Below are 22,277 nucleotides of genomic sequence, written 5' to 3'. Positions count from 1 at the left end.
ATAGGACAAAAAGATATAGATAACAAGAGATAAAATCAGTATGTTCCAAATGAACGTACAGACTTTCTGACAACGTTTATAGCTTACTAAATCATACCTTACTGTTATATGAATCATCCTGCAAAGTTTGAAATCCATAGGATAATTCCAACATGATTTTATTTACAAAAAGAGCTTATCTTTAGGTACAAACAGACCGACTCTAATTATAGAAAAGCTTCGCTTTTAAAAACAATAGCTAACACAAATCAAATTTGTTCGACAATTTATTTTGATACAAAAAAATATAAAAATATACATACACAACACAATTATTCATTTTAAGTCATATTTGGCAATTTTAGGTAATTTTTTTTATACAAAATGTAGAAAAATATATTAACTAAGTAAGGTACAGAATTACTTAACACGGGTTTAATAATTTTGAGACACAACAGACACAAGTAACGCAGTGATCCAAAGGGATAAGACAATGGCCTATAAATTAATGTAAATCACCAATGCAAATAATTTCAAATAAAATTAGCCCTTCTGTAGATTAAAATTTGTGGTTGAAACGTTTGAACACTTAACTTACTTAACCAACCAATCAAAATTCTTTCAAGTCCCTAAAGATGCTAAGGCAACGAATAAAAAAAAAGTTATCATAAAAATATTATTAACAGCCCCTTGTCCCCTCTCGCTCTGCAATTAACGGCGTTTTCCCTCAAATTGTCTTGTCGAGCACAGAACCCCCCCACTCATATTTTTTGAGTGGGGGGGGGGGGGGTCCAATGCTCGACAGACACTTGGAGGGAAAGCACACAAAAACACTCCTTTCATTTAATGCAATCAACATAGAGAATATTGGAAGATAAAGTTAGAACGTCCTAATGATGATACACAAAATTACCCCAACTGTAGACTAAAATTGGCGGATAAAAACCAACTAATAAAAACTCAATAATAGATTCCATAGTTTTAGACCCAAGGTGGTTATAAAACTTTGGGTACCAATATAAATTGGAGTCTAATGTCCCCTTTATTTAGTGGTATTACAAATATTTTGATTAAACTAAAGGACTGCAATAAATTTTCACAATTTTAATTTTACAAATAATAAACCTATAAAAATATGTATATGAATATATTAGAGAGAAACAAGCAAGAAAATGCAAAATATATTACAAAAGAGATCTTTAATTTTGAAATAAGAAACAGTATTTTGGCAGTATGATAATATATAAAGAGTATGATTTTAAGTACTAGCGGCTACGCCCCTAGAGGCCTCTAGTCGAACTTAAGGGGGTCGATTTTCTATTTTTAATAGTTTAAAAAGATAAATTTTTTTTTTTATGGGAGAGGGGATGAATTTTCTTTTAGGGGCGATGTACCCTCCCCCAAAATAAGACATTCTAAGAAGTTTTACCATAAAAGAGAACAAAATAGGTTCAGTGGTTACAGACACACATCCTATTACTTTTATATAATGATATAAGTAGGTACAATAAGACAAGAATATTATTTTTTAAAAACTTTGGCTCTTTTTAATCAAAGAATATGTAATATTAAATAATATTAGATTATTGAAATATAATTGTATATTCATGTTTTTAATTGTTTTGATTTGGTATCAGGGAGTTAAAAGTAACATTGGACAAAAAAAGGCCCCTAGAATTAAAGCACCGCGTTATTCGTAGGAAAAAATTTAAGAAAAAAACAAAACATATTTGAATTTTAACATAAAAGAATATTAGAAAATGATACTTTTTATTAATTCAATTCATTTTTATTTACTAATGAATTTTGATAATTCATATTAAACAAAACTAACGCTATAACCCTTTTCACCCGGAAGACTCAAATGTACCCCGCCGTTTTGGCTTCTAACAACCGGTATCCCGCCTCCGTTATCACCAGAAAACGGCAGTAAATTTTGTTGGTTAGCGGCCGTAGCATGAACCGCGGACGGCGTCATTAGCCGCACCGGTTTCGGGGGTAAAGGCGGGGGCGGCGGTCGTGAATTTCCCGCCGACGCAGGTAAATTAGTCCGTGATTGGTGAATTGATATTGAAGTCGTGCCGCTGCTACTAGTATTGATACCCGCCGCCGTTCCGTTGTACCAAGAGTCTAATTCGGCGGCGGAGGTATTATTCATAATCGGCGGTGATGGTTTGCTCGGCGGAAGCGTCGGTAAAGGGGATTTCTGTTGCCCGTGATAATATCGTTGTTGTTGTTGATGATGATTTCCGTGATGTAACTGTTGTTGATTTAGATGATGTTGGGATTGACTATGAGATGGGGGAGGGGGCAACCGTCGGGAAGACATCTGAAAATAAAAAAAAAATATGCAATATACAACTACAAAATGTATGTACTACAAAAGTATTACATACATATATAAACTAATGGCTATCCCCTAGTATATAGAAACTCTTTGTACAATGGGTGCAGAAAAATAGCTTAAGACCATCATAAGACTTTACTAAAACAGCCTTAAACCATCCCAGAGGAAATGTGCAGCTTTCTTCAATCTATTCAGTAGTTCATGAGATCTTGATGTACAGACAAAAAAATTACTAATTTTGTTTGACAAACGACAAAAATTTCAATCCCCCCACACCTTTAAGTATTAATAGGCTTACAGAAGGCAAAGGAGCATGATACTTTTTAAAAAGTGACAAATACATAGACTAACTTTTTGAGAAAATTGTTTTGTTAGATCTTTTGGGCCATACAAACGAAGGATCTAAAACCTTTTTTTGATTGGTGGAATAGTTAAAACCTATTTTTTGCTGATTTGGATTTGAATTTACCTGATTTGGATATTGAGGAACCGGTTTATACAGGGGTGGGGGTGGTCTAGGACCCCCTAGCTGCTGTGGGGGTACACCCACACCCCCGCCTCCCTGGAGGCTTGTAGGGTGTGGGGGTAGAGCGTGGCCCTGCGGAGATTTGCGCTGTAATGAGGGGGCGGGTGGGGGTTGTTGTTGTTGGGAAGGGGGCAGAGATTGTCGGAATTGTACTGGCTCATAATCCTAAATATATAAATCATTTAAAACAAGAAAGAGATTACTAAGACATTAAAGTTAATCATAAGAACTTATTAAAGGAAATAGCTACCTAGATTTTTTATGGAAAAAGTACATTACAACAGACTATTTCTATATCAGTCAATTCAACAATCACTGATTTATTATATGACATTTGATTAGTTTATTGGATTTGGTATGCCTAAAATTATGAAAATAAGTCACTAAAATATATACAGTGACTGTGAATCTAAAGGGATAAGACAATTGATTTACTTCCGCAATGCTGATACACAAAATTAACCCTTCTGTAGATTAAAATTAGTGGTTAAAACGTTTGGACACCGAACTTAATGAAACAACCAATCAAATTCACTGAAGTCCCTAAAGTTGATAAGTAAACGTTATTTAAAACTTTGGGGACTAGTATAATTTAAATTTAAATTGTCTTACCGCATGTTTATTTCTGCCAGGCGGGGGAAGGGGAGCATGATGCTCCCCAGAAAACTCTGCCTTCTCCGCCGCCATTATAACTCCGGGGTGCAGGCGCGACAAATCCTCCATTTGCCGCGTCCGATGAGGTTGCGCATCCATTAAATTATCCATGGAAATGCGCCGCGTGTTTGCCGCCGCGTCGGATTTGTTGTTTTCCAGGGATATCCGCCGCTCCAGCAGCTCGGGATTGTTGCGGAGGAATTCGTAATCCTTGATTGAGCCGCGGGATTGCCGGCTGCCGGTCATCACAGACTCATAATTAATTGTAAATCCTAAACAAAAACGTTTTATTTATCGGAGCCATTCTATAATTCACTTTGTCCGTCCGTTCGTGGTAAATGTAGTTCGTTCGGCTTGTATTTCAGTTACGGCTGAAATTTTTGGTGATGATTCCCTGTACGATTTCCTATATTCAGTATTTAATAAAATACTTGGTTTCTCAGATTCAGGGAGGGGGGGTGAGTGTTCTTTTCCATGTGAGATATCTCAGGAGTGTCCCTCAAAATTATTTACAAACATTCCCTGTACCTCTCTGAAAATTATCTGTAAAGGAGACTAATATCTGTCCACAGCGGCCAGAGAGACATAAAGACAGACACAAACAATAATAATAACCTACCTAAAGAAGAGCGGGGAGGGGGAAGGGAGAGGCCCTCGGGCATACTTTCAAACTCGACAGACAGACAGAAACACAGTCATCCTGTTACTTTTATACAAGAATAATAACCTACCTAAAGAAGAGCGGGAAGGGGGAAGGGACAGACCCTCAGGCATACTTCCAAACTCCAGAGACTTTATAGAGACAGACACACACAGACACCCTGCTACTTTTATACAAGAATAATAACCTACCTAAAGAAGAGCGGGGAGGGGGAAGGGACAGACCCTCAGGCATACTTCCAAACTCCAGGGACTTGGTGGTGCTACTGCTATTATTATGATGGTGATGGTGCGCTCCTAGACTTGACTGAGAGGTTTGGTGTTGTAGTCCTCCCCCTCCTAGGCTGCCCTGAGAGGTGTTGTGCTGGAGGGAACCACTTCCTAAAATTTACAAGATTATTATTCTTTTTATCAAGGCGAATTAGGACATTGGACTGTAAATTATACTGGTCCACACAAAGTATATTCACAATCTCTCATTCATTCACTTATAAACTTAAGGGTTAATAATTGAATTTTGATTGGTTGGTAAAAACTAACAAGTGCTAAAAAAACTAAAAAAGTATTTTCAAATGAACTAGTTTCGTCGGTTTCTCTTAAAAAGCCTTGTCAATCAAAGAAACATACCTCTATTTTTAAATTAATTTTTAAAGTTAATTGGAATTAAAATTAAAACATACATAGGGAAAGGGGGAAAAGTGCTAAACTAGATTCTTTAAGGGAAAGCAAAACTTTTTAATCACCTGTGCTATTGTGAGAGGTATCCTGTACAGACAGACACACATACATCCTGTTACTTTATTATAAGTATAATCACCTGTGCTATTATGAGAGGTATCCTGTACAGATCTGAATCCAAAGCTCATCCGGGATTCATTGAAATTCATACTCTCATCCGGATCAGGTGTTATGAATACGTCATCAGCCTAAAATAAGTTTTTTTTAGTACGAAGCTACTTTATAATTTGAATATTCGTCCACCTGTCCGTCTATCCGTAAAAAAATGTTTGGGAAAATGTGATTTTCACAAGATAGACAGCTGAAATTTTGGACGAAGATTCCCAATACTGATGGAGTATCCAGTATATGATTTACTGAGTCCTTCTGTCAGTCTGTATTATATTAAAACTACCCCACCCCAAAAACAACTGATTTTAAAAATATACCCCTTCCCCATAAAAAGATGAAAAAGCTTTAAGAATTGAATAACGTTTTATAAACATGTTTTCTCATTCGTTGGCTCCAAAACATTTCAACCGGAAATTTTAATACCTGTTCATTGGAAGGCAAAAATCCGCCATCTTTGGTAAACGTAGAATCTATATAATCCAGATATCTCTTAGCTTGGTCTTTATCCCAGTCTGATAGCTCTGTACCTAGATAGATAGATAGATTGATATACAGATAAATAGATATAGTAAATGTTGAGTCAATGTTAAATCAATAATAATAATTTATAAAAGGGCAGTAAGGCTATAGAAAATAGCCTAAAACCATCCAAGGAGCAATATACTATACTAGTGGTTGCGCCACTAGCATATAGAGACTCTGTATTCTATGATAAAAAATAGTCAAAAACCATCTTAAGACTTAAATCAAAGAATTTAAAATAGCCTGAAACCATCCTGGGAACAATGTGAGTCTTCAGTAAAAAGAAGAACTCAATCGGTTTATTAGTTATTGAAATCTTAAGCTTCAGGTAGAAAAATCTTACTTTATATTATAGGATATAATACTATATCTAATAAAAAGAAGAATAAATGAATGGAAATGATTTTATACACGTGGATAACAAAAATTCATCTGTCTCCAGCTTTCCTTTTGTTTAGATTATAATATTTATAATCACGGATTTAGAGATATAGAACTTAAACATAAACATAAACATAATAATAATTCCTATTAAGGGGGGTTGTAGTCAAATGCTCTTGTTAAGTCAAACTGTTCTTAATTATGGACCATTTCATGTATTTCATTTGGTTATAATTAAGCACACTTTGACTTAATGAGCGCATTTGACTGGAAGCCAACACCCAACTTTACGGAATAACGCCAAAAAATTACCCTCTTATTCGGAAGAATTAAAGGAGCAGAGAGTTAGGGGATTGTATATTGTACAGGTACCCAAAGTTTTACAAACACGTTATCTTTATGTTGACTCAAAAACTTTGGGCACTTGAATCTTTATTGGTGGTGTCCAAACTTGTCAACCAATAATTTTAATATACAGAAAGGCTTATTAAGTTTATTTAGAGAAGGGATAATACTGTTCAATTTATCATCATTGGGTACTTACATCGAATTATCGTCCAATCTCAATTAATATCAGCTAAAGTTATACCTATTCATTTATATAAATGCCAGTGATAACAAGAATAGATTTCATCAACACTGATGCCGTTTTTATAATGAACAAAAATCTTTAAACAATTTAGTGCTGCCCACTGCCACTGTCAGTGCTGCAAATAAAACATGGATCTTTAAATCAAAATGGGAGTGGTGAGCCGGGAAACACTTTGAAAACACCCACCAGTTCAATGTCATAGCAAAATGACTACTACCACTGAGCCGGTGGGTGTTACCAAAGTGTTTCCTAGCTCACCAGTGCCATTTTTATTTAAAGATCGTTATTTCAAAATCGGCCCACTAGAGGCATCAACAGTGGCATCGCTGTTTAAAGATCCAACTCTGTTCTTTCATGAACAGACATACAAACCCCATAAAAAGCCAAAAAATTATTTTCTTAAGCTTACAAGCTAAAAATATTAAAGATTCAAAGAAAAAATACACAAAATTTCATTTAGATAGACGAACATAATCTTTTTAATACTGAAAAAAAACTATATTGCCTCAAAATATCATAAAGCCTTTTATGTATGTTTTATCCCTTTTTCTATAGTGAGTAACATACTTTCTTTATAAGGTACTTAAAGCGCCTCTATTATGTTGCAAAAATAAACAAAATTTTATGACTATTGCTTTGCATAAAAATCTTGCAAGTTGTTAAACTTTAAATATTTATAGTAAGTAATAAGATGTCTATCTGTCTCTGTGTTGCGAAGGATTTCGATAACCACTGAACCGATATGGTTCTCCTGTACAGTGAAGCTTCTTATAGGTCCAGGGAAGGTTAATAACTATTTTAAGACGGGGTAACTCCATCCCTACCCTCATGATAAATCACATCTTTACAAAAAGATGATACAACAAAATTACCCTTGTTGTAGTTTAAAATTATTGGTTAAAAAGTTTGGACACTTATTGTTTTAAACCAACAAATGAGAATTCAATAAAAGTACCTAAAACGAATAAAAAAACGTAATCATAAACTTTAAAGTACGTACTTTTCAAATGTTTAACAGAATATTGCTAAAAAATAAAGTACATGTTCAAGTTTTGCAATTTATTCAAATAAATAAATTATGAAGTTAAAATTTTAGCTGTTGACATCTTTATAATAGTAATCTACCCTAGTAATCTTTGTACTATAGGGTTTAAAGAACCACAGACATTTATTCACAATAGTATTTCCGTATGTCCCTTCGAGAAAATAAAAAAGTTAAGAATCTAATTCTAGTTTATTACTGCTAAATATTCTTATGGATAGCTTATTAGTGCTGCTCTACTAATAAACACGGTTTTCTGGTAATGATTATAAAGTTGCTAATTTCTAAATCGTACCTAACTGTAACAGAAATCACCATGCAAAGTTCGGAATGAGAAGGACAATTTTCACAAGCCCAAATCAGTCATAAGAACTATCTTTTACGTAAGGACAGAAGGACAAACAGACCGACCTTATTTATATAAAAACTTAGCTTTTAAAAGAGCTCTAAACAGGTAAAGGAAGTCCTGTAAAAATAAACATCTATATATTTTATAATTTTGAGTAACTCATATTCTCTTTCTAGAATTTGTAGCTTTTAAATGACTTCTAAAGTATATCCTATAATATAAAGTAGTAAGTTTTTTTTTATCTGTAGCTTAAAATTTTGGTAACTGAACTTCTTGGTTTCTTAGTTTTGAGGATGCTTCTTAGAGGTCCTTGGGTGGCTTTAGGCTATTTAATTTTTATATCTTAGTTTTTAGGCTAATTTCCTTCTTTCCTCATCGTAATTATTAAGGGATCGTATCGTCTCAAAATTCCTTCCCCTCTTTTAAAAAACAACCCCAGATCCTAAGGGATAAGACAATGGAGGATAAAGTGATATATATATCCATTGGTGATAAACAAAATTATCACATCTGCAGATTAAAATTATTGGTCAAAAAGTTTCGACACTACTAGGTAGAAACCAATCAATCATAATCAATAAAAGTTTCTGAGCCATCGAATAAGATACTGTGATTATAAACTTTTGGGTACTAGTGTAGTTAGCAGACTCATATCCCCTACCTGCATCGTTTTTAGTCAGTAAAAACCTTTGGGTACTATTGTAATTTACAGTCTAATGTCCCCTCTCTCCATGGTATAACGAGAATACATATTTTTGAAAGATAACAGACAATGTCTAAAAAGCCCCACGAGAATTGAAAGGCAACACTTAAAAAAAACTATAAATATTTATATGAAAAGTTAAAAATGGAAATATTAAATATTCTATTTATAAAAGGACACTTCGTAGGTTGGATATTTAGATAGTAAGGAAGGGGACATTGGACTGTAAATTATAAAAGTTCTCAAAGTTTTATAAGTATCTTATTATACGAAATTCAAAAACTTTGGGTACTTTTATTGAATTTTGATTGGTTGCCTCGAAACTGCAAGTGTCCAAAGTTTTCAACCAATCTATAGAATGGGTATTGTGGTTTATCGTCCATTGTCTTATCTTATCCCTTAAGATCTCAAAATTTCTAAAAATCTAGTTCTAATCTTTCATAATAATTTTCATTTTAATATCCGCGGAAAGCTGCCTATAATACGATGCGATAAATAACTATTCTCAGTGTCCTTTTGAGATAGTAAAACTTGTTTATAATACCTGTCTATATGTTAGCATGACGTGTGTTAATAGGAAGTGTATTTATTTTTTCACACTATAGGAGATTAGGATACCTGTTTTATATAAAACAAATATCGGCATTTTCTCCCAATAGTGCCTTTTCGAGCAATGAACCCCCTCGCCCTCTATTTCAAATATAAAATTCAAATTAAGAGAGTTGGTAGTTTTTCGTGTTTTTGTTAAGTTAGGTTATATTGGTTAGACCAGTTGAATTAGGACAGCCTGCAGGTGTTAGGCACAGGGCAATAAAAACACCTCCAGAGGGTCAAGGCACCGAAGTTGCTTCGCAGGGGTTAGGAAAAAAACCCTTTATTTTTAATCTATTTGACCAATAGAGGAAAGGATTTTCAGTGCTCGATAGGCACTTTGAGGGAAAGAGACCAGATATTGAAAATACGTACACAAACACACATATAAATATTAGACTTAAAAATACTAGAATCAAGCTGAACATAATATTCCACTATTATATTTTGAAGAAAAAAAGAGCAAGAGATAGCAAGTACTTTAAGGGATAAGACAATGAACAATAAGATGATGTAAATCCCCAATTATGAATACCCCTTCTGTAGATTAGAATTAGCGGTTGAAAAATTTGGACACTCAACTTAATCAATTAACCAATTAATATTCAAAACAGTTCCAAATTAGTTAAACCAACGAATAAGAATACATTATAATAAAACTTTGGGGACTAATGTAACAAAGAGCTCAATGTCATCTTCCTCCCTTGTGTGTAGACATCAGGGATCTTAAGGGATAAGACAATGGAGACGATGAATTGATGTACATCTCAAATTAGGATTACCCATTTTTTATTAAAACAAGGATGACAACATCCATAAAAGCGAAGCTCTGAAATGGAAGGACAAACGAACATTAACACTTGTAGATTGTCAGAACTAAATTAGCAGAATATTAATGCATCAGTACAAACAATATTGTAGGTAAACTTGTTGCAAAACTACATAAATAGATGATACTGTTTAAGGACATACTTACATTTTTTACTTGTTTATAGAGGAGCTTTGCTTATATCATTGTGCCTTGTTGTAATAGGAATCAGTTTTTAAAAAATCAGAAGAATCGGATAATTTTAACATACAAAAATTTGTTGTCAAAAAAGTTAAAAATCGACATGTTTCAAATGGACGTACGGACATTCTGTTATTGATTATAGAGTTGCTACGCTTTATAAATTGTACCCAACTGCTACAGGAATCATCATGCAAAGTTTGGAATCGATAGGACAATTCTAACCTGTTTAAATTAACGAAAAGAGCTAACTCTCTGTGATGGACGGACGGACAACCCTAATTATAGAAAAGCTTCGCCTTTAAAAAGTTTTGTACCCAACTAGTTTGGAACCAACCAGTCAAAAAACCCTTTTCTCTTTTTAAGTCATTATAGGGCTGAAAACGAAAAAACAAAATTCCTTAAAATGTTTAAAATGATATAAAAATATTCTAATTAGCTCTATTAGCACACATTGAGATATTTTATCATCTTTTAAAAAGATTGTAAAGTTCAGATTGGATAAATAAACAAATGTGAAAGAAAATTTGTATAAAAAGTGTCTTGTGTTTGGTATTTCCTTGTTAGGATATATTAGGATGGGTATTGTTATACTGGAAAATAAGGACAATTATGTCCATAGTTTTAGCAGACAAAAATAGCAATACTGGAAAATAAGGACAATTATGTCCATAGTTTTAGCAGACAAAAATAGCAACAAAAAAATTTCAGTTGAAAACATAAGCAATAGGGTGGGTCGATTTTGAACATTTTTTTTCTGAGACCAAAGCGGGGATCTGCAAGCGATTATTATGAATATAATACACCTCTGGATGATTTAAAATGTATCCTAAGTCTTAAAACCGCTGACGACCAGACGTTCAATTGTATAGCTATTTGTAATTGGTGTCGAAAATTTATTGAATCAGAACTATGGCTTCATGGTGCTCCCAGGAAAGGCCTTGAGGAGTAGAATCAGGAACTTTTGACCGTTTCAAAATATCTCGTTCCTAGCCTGAGAAAATCTCAAAAAACCTCTACAAATTGGACAATTCTCAATAAACCTTTAAAAATGGTGGTTTATCAGTCATTTCAAAGGCTAGGAATTAGATATTTTAAAACAGACAAAAGTTCCTGATTCTACTCATCAAGGCCTTTCCTCGGAGCACCATGAAGCCATCATTCTCATTCAATAATTTTTTTACTATCATTGACAAATAGCTATACAATTTTATGTCTGGTCGTTGGTAAAAGGTTTGTAAATAAAGGGTAAGGAAGCGAAATATGACTTTGACTGACTTATAGTCGGAAATTTATTATATAACTGGGGAAATGCACAAAAATATTTAGCCCTCTAGCACTAATAGAAACTGAGATAATAAGTAGAGATTATTTGAATGTCGTCTTTGCATATTTTTTTATTAATGAAATACATTTTTAAGTGGTCGCATTCTAAATATCATTTTTTAAAAATTCTTTATTAGTCAGAAATTTTATTTAAGTTAGTTTTATCTGTTGCACATCCCCTCTTTGTCTAATTCCGATATGAACCCACCCTAATAAGCAATATTTTTTATGAAGAAAGCTATTTCTATGCTTATTGAGGTTTCCTTTATAGATGTTTCTTTGTTAAAATTTTAACACCAATATCTCCATAATTTTATTTTAATAAATTGAGAATAAGGAGGAAGAGAAAGTTTTTTCCGCAATGCCTGGCCCTGCGGGAGTTCATCAGTACCCATTAAAACCTAAAAATAATATAGGATAACACACCCCCCTCCATTTTTTTTAAATTAGGGGGTTCAGAAACTACTTACCTTATACATTTGAATTATTTAAAATAAGAAAGAGATGGTATTTGAAGGCATTTAAAAGTAATTAACACTTCAAAAATGTCTGTTTCCTCAATCAAGTATTTTCACAAGCTGTTTAGAAACATAAACAAAGTATTTTAAAAAGAAATCTAATCATGTTTACTAAAAGTAACATCGTTCATTGAACTAAAACTCGGTTCAACCTTTAATCCGTAAGTACAAATTCCAATCTTCCAAAATTTGCAATCAACATTTTTTTTAATTAAAAGCTCTAGTAAAACCTGTTTATTACACTAGTCCCCAAAGTTTTATTATTCTTTGACTTATATTAAATTTTAATTGGTTTGCTCATTAATATGAGTGTCCACACATTTCAACCAATAATTGTAATATACAGAAAGGGTACTTTTGTGTATTATCATAGGGGATGTACATGAATTTATCGGCCATTGTCTTATCTCTTTAAAACCTTGAGTAAGCCCCCTTCCCACTTGATAAAATTCAATTAGGGTCACCAGGAAAAACTAGAAATTAAACGTATGCCGCATCCAAATAGTAATCTCAAATTAAAATTCTAAAATGTTTATGATATGTCAAAAATCTAAAAAATAATTGACATATTTAAAAGATGGACTTTGTGTACAGTTTTACAGGGACAATGGCCGATAAATTAATGTACATCCCTAATGATGATACACAAAATTACCCCATCTGTAGCGTAGAATTTGTAGTTGAAACGTTTGAACACTCAACTTAATAAACCAACTAATCAAAATTCAATAAAGTCCCCAAAGTTGTTAAGCCAACGAATAAGAAAACGTTATTATAAAACTTTGGGGACTAGTGTAATAAACAGCTCATTGTCCCCTCTTTCTCTAACAGTCTTATCAAGTTCAACTTTAATTGTTTATGCTATTTTTTTACAACAACAAAGATCTGATCACTTTTTTGTCGTGTTTTAATCCAAATACTCAAGAATACGTACATTTTAAACTTTAAAAAGAAAAGTTGAAAATTGTATTCACTTAATTTAAAATATGTATTTAATTAATGGGGAAAGGCAGTGTTGCGGAACCGGAACCGTGGAGCTGTGAGTTTTTTCTTGCTTTTAGGTCGGAGCTGGAGCCGCACCAAAATCAAACGGCTCCGCAACGCTGGGGAAAAGTTTAAAAACTATCCTATAATTGAGGTATGTATTCTAGGGGTGACATTTCTTTGGAGGGTGCTGTTACACCCCTTATCAAAAAAAAGTCATTTTATTTTTATATAGTAAGTCAACTAATTCTATGATAGAACATCCTTTTAAAGATAGACGGATTAATATGTATGACAGACCATCTAAGATAATAAAATCTATTGAGTTCTAGCTAACTTTTTCTGATAGCCCATCTGGGTTAATAAATGTATTTTATTGTGGCTAACCTGAAAGTCTGGCAAACAAGCTTTTGTGCTGAGCCCTCAAACTTTCTCTGATACCATCACCTCGCATCACCTCCTTAATAATATATTTATTCATTAATATACAGATTTATTTCTGGTACCCAAAGTCTTGTTAAATTAAAATTTTTTGGGTACTTTTCTTTTCCTTCAATCAATTTATCGTCACCTAAGCTATGTTGAATTTTCCTTTTTGTAGACTAAAAAGATATTGGTTGAAAAGTAAGGTACCAATGTAATTTACAATCGAATGTCCCCTTTTTCCTGTTTCTTTCCCAATGATTATAAACAAAATAACTCCTTCTGTAGAATAAAATTAATGGTTGAAACATTTTGACACTCAACTTAATAAACCAACCAAGCAAAATTCAATAATAATCATAAAAGTTGTTAAGCCAACGAATAAGAAAACATTAATTAAAAAACTTTAGGGACTTTAGTGTAATAAACAACCAAATGTCCCCTCCCTCCCTGCTCTTAATTTGTTATCATACCTGGACAGAGCTGGAAGTGCCGGAGGAGGTGCCATCCTGTTTCAGAAAATCCGGAAGTTCCATGTTAATTTCTGTGCCGCGCTGGTCATCCAACCTTCCCTGGGTCATCCGTTTCAACCCTTCATATAGTTGGGCTTCCTATATATAATAATATGGGTGTTAAGATCTCAAAAATGTCCAGTCTATCTAAGAAATTGGAAGGATAAAGAATGACAAAATGCAATAAAGCGAAACTAGAACCTTAAATCTTCAATTTTAAAAAGAACATTTGGACTTTCTTGTAATAAGGGGGGGGGGCGTAATGACATTTATTCGTAATCCGTGAGCAAAATGGTCTTAAAATTTAGCTAGACCCTTCAAACTTGGTATATAAGCCTAGACCTATAGGTATTACATCTAAGTGGCAAAAAAATCCAAATTTTTTTATTTTAAGGTTAGGTTAGGTAAGAAAAACCCTGCGGAAATGGGGTTTTTAGGCTTTTTTTGGTCTATTTTGATGTGGAAACTTACCTTAAATTATTTTTTCTTAGGGTTTTAACTTAAATACACTGTATCTATTCATATGGACATTATTTAAGATGATTCAGCAAGTCGGAGACCGACCCCAGGGGGCTAGGTGGGTGGCCCGCAGGGGTTAAGTGCCTTTTTCCCAATCCATATGTTGTGATACATCTAATTATAGGTTTTTTAGGTCAAGGAACTCAAATTCAGAGCTAATATAAGCATTAGATTAATCTGAAGCTAGCCCCATCGGGCTAGGTTGGTGGCCCGCAGGGGTTAAGTTCATTTTTTCCAATATATATCTTGTTATATATCAAAATATAGGTTTTTTAGGTCAAGAAACTCAAATTCTGAGCGAAAATTAGCATTAGACTAACCTGAAGCTTACCCCCCCGGGCTAGGTTGGTTTTCTGCAGGGCTTAAGAGCATTTACATAACCTAACCTATAAACTTACTTATATTTTTACATGTTTTTTCTTGAATAAACTTTGTCTATTAATGAGGACTTTATTTAAGATAATCCAGCAAGTCGGGAACCGACCCCAGCGGGTTAGGTTGGTGGCCCGCAGGGGTTAAGTGCATTTTTCCCAATATATATGTTGTGATACATCTAATTATAAGTTTTTTTAGGTCAGTTAACTCAAATTTAGAGCTAGAATTAGCATAAGACTATTCTGAAGCTAGCCCCAGCGGGCTAGGTCGGTGGCCGCAGGGGTTAAATGCATTATTTTGCAATATATATCTTGTTATATATCAAAATATAGGTTTTTAAGGTCAAGAAACTAAAATTTAGAGCTAAAATAAGCATAAGTCTTACCTGAAGTTTACCCCCGCGGGCTAGGTAGATCTTCTGCAGGGCTTAAGTGCATTTTACCTAACCTAGAAACTTACTTATTTTTTAGTTTTTTCCTTGAATGAACTGTGTCTATGAATGAGGACATTATTTTAGATGATCCAGCAAGTTTGGGACCTCCTTGGGTCAGCCTCCTTTATGAAGAATCTTTTAAATGATGGCTTTAGGACTGAACACTGTGTATCTAAGTAAAACCTAGCCCGCCTGGGTCAGTCCCCGACTTGCTAGATCATCTTAAATAATGTTCTCATGAACAGTTTATTCAATTAAAAATCTTCAAAAAAGTAAGATTCTAGGTTAGGTTTGGTAAAATGCATTTAAGCCTTGCAGGCAACCCACCTAGCCCGCAGGGGCTAGCTTCAGATTAGTCTGATTCAATTATTAGCTATAAATTTGAATTTCTGGACCTAAAAAACCTATAATTTTATGTATGACAGCACATACTTTTAAAAAATGCACTTAACCCCTGCGGGCCACCCACCTAGCCTGCTGGGGTCGGTCCCCGACTTGCTTGATCATCTTAAATAATGTTCTCATAAATAGACACAGTTTATTCCAGAAAAAAAACCCTAAAAAAAACAAGTAAGGTTCCAGGTTAGGTTAGGTAAAATGCACTTAAGACTTGCAGGCAACCCACCTAGCCCGCTGGGGCTAGCTTCAGATTAGTCTGATCCTTTTATTAGCTGTAAATTTGAGTTTCTTGACCTAAAAAACCTATAATTTGATGTATGATAACACATACTTTTTCTAAAAAATGCATTTAACCCCTACGGGCCACCCACCTAGCCCGCTGGGGTCAGTCTTCGACTTGCTTGATCATCTGAAATAAGATCCTCATGAATTGACAGTTTATTTGAGAAACAAAACCTAAAAAAATAATATTAAATGTAAGTTTCTAGGTTAGGTTAGGTAAAATGCACTTAAGCCCTGTTGGCAACCCACCTAGCCCATTGGGGTTAGCTTCAGATTAGTCTAATGCTTATTTCAGCTCTGAATTTGAGTTCTTTGACCTATAAAAACCTATAATTGGATGTATCTCAACATTTATATTGTGAAAATGCACTTAACCCCTGCAGGCCACCCACCTAGCCCGCTGGGGTTAGCTTCAGATTTTTCTAATGCTTATTTTAGCTCTGAATTTGAGTTATTGACCTTAAAAACCTATATTTTGATATATCACAAGATGTATTTTGGAAAATAATGCACTTAACCCCTGCAGGCCACCGACCTAGCCCGCTGGGGCTAACTTCAGATTAGTCGGTCCTCGACTTGCTGGATCATTTTAAATAAAGTCCTCATTAATAGACACAGTTTATTCAAGAAAAAAACCTGTAAAAATATCAGTAAGTTTCTAGGTTAGGTTAGGTAAATGCTCTTAAGCCCTGCAGAAAACCAACCTAGCCCGGGGGGGTTAGCTTCAGGTTAGTCTAATGTTAATTTTCGCTCAGAATTTGAGTTTCTTGACCTAAAAAACCTATATTTTGATATATAACAAGATATATATTGCAAAATAATGCATTTAACCCCTGCGGGCCACCAACCTAGCCCGCTGGGGTCGGTTCCCAACTTGCTTGATTATCTTAGATAAAGTCATCATTAATAGACAAAAATTATAAAAAAAACATGTTAAAATATAAGTAAGTTTCTAGGTTAGGTTAGGTAAATGCTCTTAAGCCCTGCAGAAAACCAACCTAGCCCGGGGGGGTAAGCTTCAGGTTAGTCTAATGCTAATTTTCGCTTAGAATTTGAGTTTCTTAACCTAAAAAACCTATATTTTGATATATAACATGATATATATTGGAAAAAATGCACTTAACCCCTGCGGGCCACCAACCTAGCCCGCTGGGGCTAGCTTCAGATTAGTCTAATGCTTATTTTAGCTCTAAATTTGAGTTCCTTGACCTAAAAAACCTATAATTAGATGTATCACAACATATGTATTGGGAAAAAGGCACTTAACCCCTGCGGGCCACCCACCTAGCCCCCTGGGGTCGGTCCCCGACTTGCTGAATCATCTTAAATAAAGTCCATATGAATAGATACAGTGTATTTAAGTTAAAACCCTAAGAAAAAACAATTTAAGTTAAGTGTCCACATCAAAATAGACCAAAAAAAGCCTAAAAACCCCATTTCCGCAGGGTTTTTCTTACCTAACCTAACCTTAAAATAAAAATTTTTAGATTTTTTTGCCATTTAGATGTAATACCTATAGGACTAGGCTTATATACCAAGTTTGAAGGGTCTAGCTAAATTTTAAGACCATTTTGCTCACGGATTACGAATAAATGTCATTACGCCCCCCCCCCCCTTATAAAGTTGCTGCGCTTTGTAAATTGTACCCGACAGTAACAGGAATCATGCGGACTAGTTTTAAACCGCTAGGACAATTTTAACATACCTAAATTAACAATAAGACGGACGTATAAAGGGACTGATCAACCCTAAATGTAGAAAAACTTCGCTTTTAAAAATGAGTTTACAAATGTTTTTACCAACCTGTTCACGAAAGCTTGGACTTGAAATAATCTGAGCTGCCTGCCGTCGGCGGATCGACGGTATTTTAACCGGCGGCGGCATTAAATCTTCGCTGTTCCGCTTGTTTCCGCCGCCGTGATCTCTTACACTGCCAATATCGGTGGCAGATGTTTGTCGCCGTAGCATTATGTTTCCAGTTGAGTTTCTTGAAACCGGCCTAAATTAAGAAGAGTGTTTAATTAGCGATTTTTATCAGGGATCTTAAGGGATAAGACAATAGACGGAAATTTTTTTTATATCCTCATGATGATAAACAAAGCGCTCATTCTAAAATTCTTTACAACAGATTAGACAATCCTAGTTTATTGGGGATCTGTTGGGATAAGACAATAGAAGATAAAATGACGTATAAAACTGTATTGATAATCAAAACCATCCCATCTTTAAAATTTTTAGTGAAAAATTTGAGAAATTAGTGGTTTCTATCATCAAATCAAGATTCAAAATAACTACCAAAATTTTTGAGCTATCTAATAAGACATCGTGATTATAAAACTTTGGGTACCAGAAAATATTTACTACATTAGCTAAGCGACTTAAAAGGGCTGGAAAAGAAACTAATCACCTTGACTCTGATTTTGTGGATTCAGTATCCGAGTTTCTTTTAATGATTTCATCCAGCATTTTCCCCTGCAGGTCCTGCAAACAAAACAAGGATGACAACATAACAGCTAGGACAGACAAACAAACATTAACAAATATTCAAAATTATTTAGAAGTATGAACATAATTCTGTGAGAACTATCCAAAAATAACTTGAATACACGAAACTTAGTTTAGATACCTACTTACATTATGAGACTTTATTATACCTAATTATCATAGGAATTCTTATTCTAAAAATCTAGTGAATAGAATGATTATATTAGATAAAATATTGTATTTTAGAAAGCCAAAAAATATCTTGTACAAAAACTGACTTTCTAGCAATGCATTTTAAGAGTTGCAATGCTTTCTAATTTTAAAATACTTTACTGCAACGCAAACCATATTGGTTTAGCGGTTAATAAGATCCTTCTCTGTGTGCTGAACATAGGCAGATAGACATCCTGTCACTTTTGATATAAGGATGAAACATAACAAATTCTCAATCATAATAAAATGTACAAACCTGATTTGAATTGATGGTAAGCCTGCAGTTATCAATACTAGTAACACTGGCATTGTAGTCTATACCAGTCCTCACACCACCAGATGTTGGCTTCTCTACCTACATAAAAACATTGGGTACTCATTATGAGTACCCAAGGTCCCAAAGTCAAAAGTTGTATTTTATCCTGTGCATTCATAGATCTTAGATGATAAGTCAATGGATCATAAAGGGAGAGGTAGGTTTCGGGTAAAATCCATAAAGGTTATGTGTTATAAGTTAAAAGCAGTAGTAGAACGATAAAAATTTATGTTAACTTTTTAAAAAAAAATTTGTCTATAGTTCTTTTTAATAAGAAATACATATATTTAGTTGATATTATCGTTCTACTACTATTTTTAAGCCTTAAAACACACAACTTTACGGATTTTACCCGAAACCCCTCTCCCTTTATAAACATTCCATATTATAAAAACAAATTACCCCTTATGTAAATTAAAATGATTGGTTGTAAAGTCTGGACACTTTTAGTTTGGAACTTAATCAACATTAATTTGAAGTACCTAAAGATTTTGTGTCAAAAATAAAATAATGTGGTTATAAAACTTTGGGTACCAGTGCTTCTCAATCTACATCTAATAAAGTTGGTAGCAAGGAGGGAGGGGACAATAGACTGTAAATTGCACTGTTTTCCAAGGTTTTATAATAATGCTATCTTATTCGATTGTGCAAAAGCTTTTGGTACTTTTTTGGAATTTTGATTGGTTGGTTCCAAACTAAAATTGTTCAAACCAATAATAATTAAAATCTACATAAGAGGCAAGTATGTCTATATTAATTGGAATGTGACTTAACCCTTAAAATTCCTAAGAAGGTGGAGATTTATACAAGATACGAATATGTTCAAGGAAAAATCCCTTTTTATACAAAACAAAGATGACAACTTTTAATATAAGTTGGCGAAGAACATAAAACCTGAAAATTCACAATAAAAAAAGGAATTTCTTCACAAAATAAAGCATAATTAATCATAAAAATCAGTGTATGGATATTTCTGTACTTTAAATTGTATTTTGCTTGTTTGTTTACGTGATAACATGATTAATTAATGTCTTATCAAAAATATTCATTAAAATTAATATGTAAACTAATATAATAAACGTAGCTAACATACAATATGTGCTTAACTTAATTCGAATATTCTTCAAGAATAATCAATTAAAATAAAATGGGGACGTATACTTTAAGTCAAAAAAGAATTAAAAATTTAATAAAATATTTCACATATACAGACAAACAAGCATTCCAATACTTGCCTAATTACTTCATAGAATAACGGAATAAAATCTTAAATGAAATAAAATTGGCTAAGATATGCTAAACATTACCAAGTTTAATCTGAGAAAAAGTGTTTCACCGGCCAACTTTTTGGAGACCACTGTTGAAGAGATCCAAAGGGCCATACAATGTCGATTAAGTATTTGAAGGGAGTCATTTTTTCCGTAAAGTTGGGACAAAGCTTCCAGTCAAATGCGCTTTTTAGGTCAAACTATTCTTAATTCTGATCAAACTCTTGAAGCGTTTATTCATAATTTATATTAATTTGTCTTAATATGCGCATTTGACTGATAGCTTGCACACTTTACCACCTTTAATACTTAAAATAATAGCAAAAAATATATGCCTTTCTTCAACAAGGCATAAAAAAGGCTCTGCAACTAAACTTATTAACATTCTTGTTTATAAAATGTTATCCATTGCAAAAATAAAAACAGGAACCGGCCTTTTATTTTTAATTCTTAGAAAAGTAGGTTAAAAGTTAAAACATGATTTTTACATGTTGGAATATTGTATGTCGTTTTCCTTCATAGTGCCTTGTTGAGCACAGAAACCCCCTTCTTTTGCAATATAAGGTATACGCCCCACATTAATGGACAGGAATAGGCATAGATACCCCCCCCCCTCCCCATTTTTATAAGTCAAATACAAAAATAAGGTGATGGTGTCTCAGTCAGAGAGAGAGAGAGAGAGAGAGCAATTGGCTTTCTATTACACTAGACCCCAAAGTTTAAAAATAACGTTTTCTTATTCGTTGGTTTTAAAAGTTTGAAGACTTGAGTGGAATTTCGATTGGTTGATTCATTAAGTTAGCACTAGTCGCCAGAAGGAAAAAGCAGTTTTTTGAAACAGGCTCTCTGAGATTATTACAGATTCTGATATATACATATATAGACTAATAAAAAATGCAAAAAACGAAATCAAAAGCGTTCCTTCTTGGGAGAAAATCCGGGATAAAGATTTTAGCTATTTTTAACCTAAAATTCACATTAGCAAGCCTGCATAGAAATATACAGACATTTTAAACATGTCATTGCTCAGCACCTAGAAGTGGTAGAAAAATGCTACGCATACCATTGGAAAGCTCATAACCTCTAGTATCCATATTGGTATATAACGTTTTTGTACTATTATTATTTTTTGAGCTATCCTCTGAAGTATACACAAGTTTAATAAATGCAGTTTTTTCTTGAATTTTAAGTTTGACACTTGTTACACAAACCTTTTAAAAATTATATTGCTTAGCACCTAGGAGTTTTATAATTATTTTATATAGGTATATTTGTATATTTTGGGTGCATTCAATTTAAGCTTAATTAAAAATAGTCTTTAAAATGTGTGTGGTTTGACATTGTAGTAAGAGCCAAGGAGGAAGGGGGGGGGGGAGTTTATACACATATAGGCAATGCAATTCAATATAAAATTTTGCTCTGGATGTTTTTGGGTTTGTTGTTATAGTTATTTACCTGATTCTCTTTGTAAGATCTCTTACATGATTAAATCTACCAGTAAAAATAATTGAAATTGAATTTTGGCACTATCCTTCTAGGGGCTAGTGGGGTAAAACAGCTCCAAAACACTAACATTTAAGGTCTGAACTTATTTTTAGAAATATTAAGCTAATTTTTTTAACGTAATTTAGGGCTTTTAAAAAAATATTGGGCTGATTTTGTTAGATAACTGAACTAAATAATCATTCATTAAAGTTCAACATGATATCTTTGAAAATAAGCTCAGAACTCATAATATTTGTATTTGAGGGATGTTTTACCCCACTAGACTCTAGAAGAAAAGTGCCAAATTGAAATCTGTAATAGCTACTTAGTTCAATTATGTGAAAAATGTTTACATTAGAAATATTAGCTTGATATCTTTTAAAATAATCTCATAGCTTATAATTTTAGTGTTTTATTGGCTTTTTACCCCACTAGCCCCTAGAAGGATAGGGCCAAAATTCAATATTCAATATTTATTCTGGTAGATTTAATCATATAAGAGATCTTGCAAAAAGAATCATGTTAATATCTATAAC

At 33.5% G+C, this 22,277-nt stretch overlaps 1 protein-coding gene across 1 annotated transcript in view; it reads right to left on the bottom strand.

The window, feature by feature from the left end:
* Positions 1-1,068: 1,068 nt before the first annotated feature.
* Positions 1,069-22,277, bottom strand: part of LOC145304400 (regulator of G-protein signaling loco-like) — a 49,259-nt gene continuing 28,050 nt past the window's right edge. Inside the window, exons 33-43 of the mRNA XM_080146283.1 lie at positions 18,929-19,027; positions 18,383-18,456; positions 17,779-17,974; positions 13,929-14,066; positions 13,420-13,492; positions 5,439-5,542; positions 4,984-5,092; positions 4,359-4,547; positions 3,465-3,778; positions 2,796-3,017; positions 1,069-2,308 (exon numbers count right to left, since the gene is read on the bottom strand). Of these exons, the coding sequence (XP_080002409.1) occupies positions 1,799-2,308; positions 2,796-3,017; positions 3,465-3,778; positions 4,359-4,547; positions 4,984-5,092; positions 5,439-5,542; positions 13,420-13,492; positions 13,929-14,066; positions 17,779-17,974; positions 18,383-18,456; positions 18,929-19,027 (2,028 nt within the window). The 3' untranslated portion in view covers positions 1,069-1,798. The remainder of the gene's footprint in view (positions 2,309-2,795; positions 3,018-3,464; positions 3,779-4,358; positions 4,548-4,983; positions 5,093-5,438; positions 5,543-13,419; positions 13,493-13,928; positions 14,067-17,778; positions 17,975-18,382; positions 18,457-18,928; positions 19,028-22,277) is intronic.

This window comes from Acartia tonsa, chromosome 13 (assembly GCF_053477335.1).
Source record: "Acartia tonsa isolate MP-2025a chromosome 13, ASM5347733v1, whole genome shotgun sequence".
NCBI classification, from domain to species: Eukaryota; Metazoa; Arthropoda; class Copepoda; order Calanoida; family Acartiidae; genus Acartia; species Acartia tonsa.
This window is presented reverse-complemented; position numbering and strand designations above follow the sequence as displayed.